This window comes from Lipotes vexillifer, unplaced genomic scaffold (genome assembly GCF_000442215.2).
Source record: "Lipotes vexillifer unplaced genomic scaffold, Lipotes_vexillifer_v1.1 scaffold217, whole genome shotgun sequence".
Classification (NCBI taxonomy): Eukaryota; Metazoa; Chordata; class Mammalia; order Artiodactyla; family Lipotidae; genus Lipotes; species Lipotes vexillifer.
Window position 1 is genome coordinate 3,469,225 of NW_006788200.1, and position 5,774 is coordinate 3,474,998.

Consider the following 5,774-nt stretch of genomic DNA (forward strand, 5'->3'; position numbering starts at 1 on the left):
CATTCCTGCACTCGCATTCCTTCTTCCAGCAGTCTCGGGACTCAGGAATTCACACCAAGTATGAGAAGTGGAGTGATTACATCCTCGCTTCCTCTTTTCCCCTCTCACATATCAAAGTGGGAACTGGAACCAATTGAGACCACGTGTGAATCTGGTTGATCATTGTTTTGGTACTGCAAGAGATCTGGGTTCAGTACTAGTTTGGAATGGTTCGCTGAGAAAAAGCACTGAGGTGGGCTTTGGAAGACCTGGGTTCTGGTCCTGGCACCGTCTTTCCTCCTTGGCCAGTCAGGTTGTCTGGACCTGCTGTGACAGTATCCACGAGTGATGTACGACGTAACCTGGGCCGAGCTCTCGGACCCGAGTTACTTACATGTCACCAAGGCTACTCATGCCTAACCTGTGCATATGAGTGGGTTAAGGGCAAGCATGTCAGAGAGAAAAGCACTAGCACTGTCATTATTCCAAGGAGACCAGTTCCATTCATGGTTTAGGAAGGACTGGACTCTTCTGGGGGCAGGGGGGTGGGGGTGGGGACAGTTGGCTCTGCATGTTACCCTGTCTGGCCCCCGCCAGCCTCAAAGCCTCCAGCTCCACCTCCTGGTGTGGCTAATCCTGAGGAAACACTTTCACAGCCGCAGCAGACTGGCCCCTTCTTCCTCTCCCTGAGCCTGGGCGAGATTCTTCTGCCCAGCAAGTTTCACAATTTCCATTTCACCCAAAGTTCTGGATGGCAGGATGAACCTAGGCCTTAGTCACTCCTGGCTGAAAGATAAGCCCTCAGCTGTTCGTTTATTTAGTTTCCTCCAAATAAGTACTTCCCTCCCATCAAGTTTTCACTTGGTTAAGAAAGGAAGTATCTTTCTCTTAAGCTGCCTGACTTAGGAGCTCTTAAACTCCTCCAAAATCTTGGGAAAGGGGAGTTTATTTTAATTGCCTACAGCCTGATTTCATTTGGGCCCGGCAGGCTTGGCGAATCCTGACTTTCCATCCAGTTTGTCTTTCCTTGTCCAAAATCCAAAATACCCAGGAGAGCAATTAGCCCAAATCAAAGTGGCTGGGGCAGACTGTGAACAGCAGGCTTTGTGAATGACAGTGAACAGAGCTGGACAGCTAACAGATTGCTAAGCTGTTGCACTTCCAGTGTCTGGGACACTCACGTGAATCCCAACAGCGTCATCCTTCAAGATGACTTAACTTTTGCCCTTACTAGAAACGTATCCATTCTCTTTGGAAGTTGGTGTTTGAATCTATACTCAGAATGCTGCTCTCAGGACCAGCACACCTACTGTAAAAATCATATATGCATCTGAGAGCAAGACCTTTGCAATAAGCACCTATCATGAACCAGGCAATGAAGCAGGGTGTTTTGGTTACATGACTTAACGTAATTCTCTTCATCACCATTATTTTACAGATAGGGAAAACCAAGGCACTGAGGAGTTATGTGACTTGCCCAGGCCCCATAGCCAGTAAATGGTAAGGTTAGGATTCAGGATCCTTCTACCTAGCTCCAAACCTGTACTTTTTTGCCATCACACCTGTATGCCTCCTCATTATAAAGGCCCCTCAACACATTCTTAAAGCAGGGCACTATCTATGTTCGTGCAGCGGGTCTGCAGTCATAGTACTTGGCACGCCACACGCTCTCTCCGCCTCACCCCACCCTCAGTACTCAGTGCCAGAAGCCAACTGACCATGTGTGTCAGCTGCCGAGGAGAGGAAGGAGCTTTCTGGGTCTAGGAGAGTGTTTCTCAAGAGTGATCCAGGAACAGCACATCAGAATGAGGTGGCTTTCGTACACATAAGGCCTGAGAACCCCTGAGCGTGGGAGTGTTCTAAAATTCCCCCCACGTGCATCTAAGGCTTGAAGGCCATCTCAGGAATGAGTGTGCTTCTGACACAGACCCATGCATACGCATTCCTGTGTGTCTGGTCCACGGGGGACACAGAAGTGGGTCCTGGATGCCACTCAGCCGATCTGTCTGCATCCCGCTTGCAGCTCAAATCACGTGTGAACCCAGTCTCCCACAAAGCTGTGCCTCAGGAAGCAGTGAAGAAATGTTGCTGAACCAGTTTCCAAACCAGAAGTGTGCCCATTTGTGAGCTGCAGGATGCAACCTGGCTGACAGTTAGCTGTAGTTCTCGCATTCACAACCCGGGGACAGGAGACCTGGGGAAGGTCAGGACAGCTGGAAGTGTGAAATGAATGCAGCCCTGCATAGCTGTCAAAGGATCAAGCTGTCTGCGGCGGCTGACTGACCATGCACACACACACTCGGCAGCACCCAGCTAGGCATTACCTACTTCACCACCGGTGTAGAAGTCAGTGTTTGTCGGGTGAACGACAGCATCACTGTCGATCGAGGCAATGTCAGCCTGTACAACTTGCAACTATAACAGGTAAACAGATGTATATCAACTGTGTTGGACCGAGACCCACGCACAGGCACATTTACTAAGGCCCCAATGGCAGGGCTGGCCTACCTGGTCGATTCCAACATATGAGCCAAAAGGGCAATCAGTCCACGAAGTGTGCGCACATGTGGATGGGGGTGAGGAGAGGAGGAGGAGGAATATCAAATGTGACATGTTTAAATTAAACATTTGAATGACAAGTCCAAAAAAAGAGAAACAGACACATGAGATCATTTCCAAAGGTTAAAAGAAATAACAAAACAACGAATGCCCCACTTCACTTCGCAAAAGCCTGTAAGACTGGCACCCCACTGAGAAGGCTACTAAAACATGGCATCTGTTTTTTAAAAAACGTGGACTATCAGGCGAACCAAAACAACAAGTTTCTCCATTTTATCGGCAGCAGTCATCGTTTAGGGTTTGATTTTTATTCCTGTGATGTTCATCATTTTGTCTACCTTCAAGGGACATCTCTTGAAAACTGAGAAAACAGTATAGGTGTGTGCAGAGGAATGCCTTTATTTTTCCCCCTCGATGTGTAAAAATATTTTTCCAGCCTACCTCTTATTCTGAACAATCTCATTTTTATGTATTTTACATATAAAATATACTATGGACAGACAGGATCCCAGTTTTTTCTAGCTTGTGGGTTTTTTTTTTGTTTTTGTCTTTTTAAAGAAAGTATCTGTTTAAGGCAGTCAGAAAACAAGTTCAAGCAGGGCATTTTTGAGTCCCAGTTCTCATGTCTTTAGCCCACTACTGTACCCAGTTTGTGTGGGTCGGGCCTGGGCTCTGGCATGAGCATCTCTCTCGGTAAGGAAATCTGCCATCTTACAAAGGTGGCCGAAGATGGGAACTAAAGATGCACAAAGCATACCCAAGTCAGCATCAGGCACAAGGCTGCCTTGGTGGGAACCTGCTAGCCTGTTGCCCCTGCAAGGCTCACAGCTAAGGAAACAGGAGCCTTCACTGTGCCCTAAGCTGACAGTCCTTCTCTGTAAAGGTGAAGCCACAGAGTGGGACACCTGAGGGGTACCCCTCAGCTTGCCCTGAACCGTCCACCCTCCTGTGCAGGGGGATGCCATGGCTCTGGGGCAGTTTTCCTCTGGAAGAACTCACTCAGAAAGAGATATTGCCCTTCTTTTTAATATCACACACGAGCCAAGTAATTCATGAAGGTGGCGCTCAGTCATATACTGTTTCCAGTTGTAGAAGCAGTCGAAGTGACAGGAGGTGGTAAATTTGGGGGAAATCAATTTGCTGGTGGATTGAAGACAACTTAATAGTATACATACTGATGCAGCTTAACTGTCTCCCTTCTCAAGTGTTTTCATGCTTTGTCATTTCTAATTAAGGCTTAAATGGAGAAACTATCATTTTGTAGTTACCTGAGATTTTTCAGTTCTTAAAAAAACAAAAAAAAAAAAAACAAAAAAAAACACAGTTTTAAAAAATCCCCCCCCGAGTAACCAGCAGTCAGTGTGATCATTATGGAAGAGAATTTAGATGGCAATATATTTATAATCAAGGGGAAAGCAGCCAATCGGGCTTAATAAGACATAATCAGATCATTCCCATTTGGAATGGCTTGAAGTAAGTAGACATTCAGTGTCTACTCTCAAACATTACTCTTGCTTTTGGGAATTTCGTTTGACCATCTGAAGTTTGAGAAGATGAAGAGCCAAAATTCTGGGCTCCATAACTTTTCAACTGACAGCTGATGGTGCCAAACCCCATCCCCAATTACCTAGGTCATCTTTAAGGTCAATGTCAGCATTGGTAGGATTGATTATGGCCTCCACCTCAAAGCCGGCTAAATTACTGATTTCACTGTGAATAAGGTTCAGCTGAAAAGAAAAGCATGAGGTGGGAAATAACAGGACAGCTGGGAAGTCACAGAGACGTGAGCCTTGGGATACAGATGAAGGGCAGTGGACACTCCAGGTGCACTGGGCACAAAGGGGAAGAGGGAGTCACTGGCTAAACTGAATCCATGTCAAATGAAAGACTCAAATGCTACTCGGGATGCTAAAAAGAAGCAAGCTAGGCTGAGGGTCCAGAACGTGTTTGCCTGGTGACGCCTGGGGCCAAAGGGAGGCATAAGCCATATCAGGCTGGTGGATCCACTTCCCTTGAAAAGAACTTGTGATCTGGGGGCCCAAGTATAGCAGCTACCAGGACCCAGAGTCAAGTACTCATTGCTGGGGTAGGGTGGGGTGGTATATGTGACTGTCCCCTTCTTTGAGCACTGGGATGGTGCGGAAGTCCTAGCTGGTTTGGGCAAACCCCTTGTAGCTCTACCATTCTCTTCCAAGTGGTCATAGGTCTTTGAGGCTGTCCCCATCACCGTGACTACTAGCTGGCTGGCTCCTGTGCCCTGCTCAGGGGTGGTGAGAAGCAAGAATGGCCTGTTACTTAGTAACATCTAATTTTACGTGCCTGTTAGTCATGTAATACTGAAGTTCTGGCCAAACCCAGGAAGAGACACAGCAGTTCTCCAGCAAGATAGTCTGTCTTTTAAACTGTTCACGTTGTTGGTGAGGCTACTCTGAGGCCCAAGGGGTAGAGCATTTTCTTTGAGCGAGTTTTATGAGTACCCTACCACCTGAGTGTTTGTAAAGAACTGCTGAATGTCCTCCCTCCCCACTGTTACTCTGGTGCCACGGCAACCCTCAGTTTGAGAGGAATCCTAAGTTCTAGACTGGCTGTCAGAGGGCAGGGGGAACTAGCTGGCCCAGGATCCCCTTCCTGTTCTTAGGTCCAAGCGCCTGCAGCTCAGCACTCACACTCTCTCAGGGAAGAAGGCTGTTCTTCAGTGACAAGACATTCCTACCAGATGCAGCAGAGAGCGATGCCCAGAGGAGTGGATGACCAAGACCAACTGCACTCCCAGCTTGGGGAGCTGACCGCACCCTAAGGGCCCAGCAGGGCAGGTGCTTAGTCCAGGCGCTCACTCCCAGGAGAGGGCCGTGTGCAGACACTCAGCTGGGAAGCTCTTGGCAACTGAGCTCCAAGTCCCTGAATTTCTGGGGCCAAACATTTTGTTGAAAACAAAACCAAACAAAAAACCTGACGTGCTATAAGCAGTAGAAATATAAACCTACATTTCTGATTCCCAGACGCAATCAGCAGATTCTCAAAAAAGGGACCTGCTTAGACTGAAAGTTGTGGAAATGAATTTGGTCTTACGGCCGGGGGAAGGACTCTGGCTAGGCCCTGCCACAGTGTGGTACGCCTCATTTTTAGTTAGGGCTCGAAGAGAGATGAGGTACAAGCTCTCTCCACTTGGACTTTCTGGGGTGTGGTTCCCAGCACTGCAGGGTAATTAGGGGCCAGCCACTGGCATTCCTGAAGCT

General features: G+C 47.9%; 1 protein-coding gene across 6 annotated transcripts in view; it reads right to left on the bottom strand.

Annotated features, from left to right (window-relative positions):
- MACROH2A1 (macroH2A.1 histone) overlaps positions 1 to 5,774 on the bottom strand; it is an 83,838-nt gene that overhangs the window by 15,813 nt on the left and 62,251 nt on the right. For 4 of the 6 annotated variants that reach the window (XM_007461379.1, XM_007461378.1, XM_007461376.1 and 1 more), the window contains exon 6: positions 4,166 to 4,265. In XM_007461379.1, coding sequence (XP_007461441.1) covers positions 4,166 to 4,265 — 100 coding nt within the window. Of the gene's footprint in view, positions 1 to 2,303; positions 2,395 to 4,165; positions 4,266 to 5,774 lie in introns of all 6 variants that reach the window. The other 2 variants (XM_007461381.1, XM_007461380.1) reach the window with 1 other exon arrangement.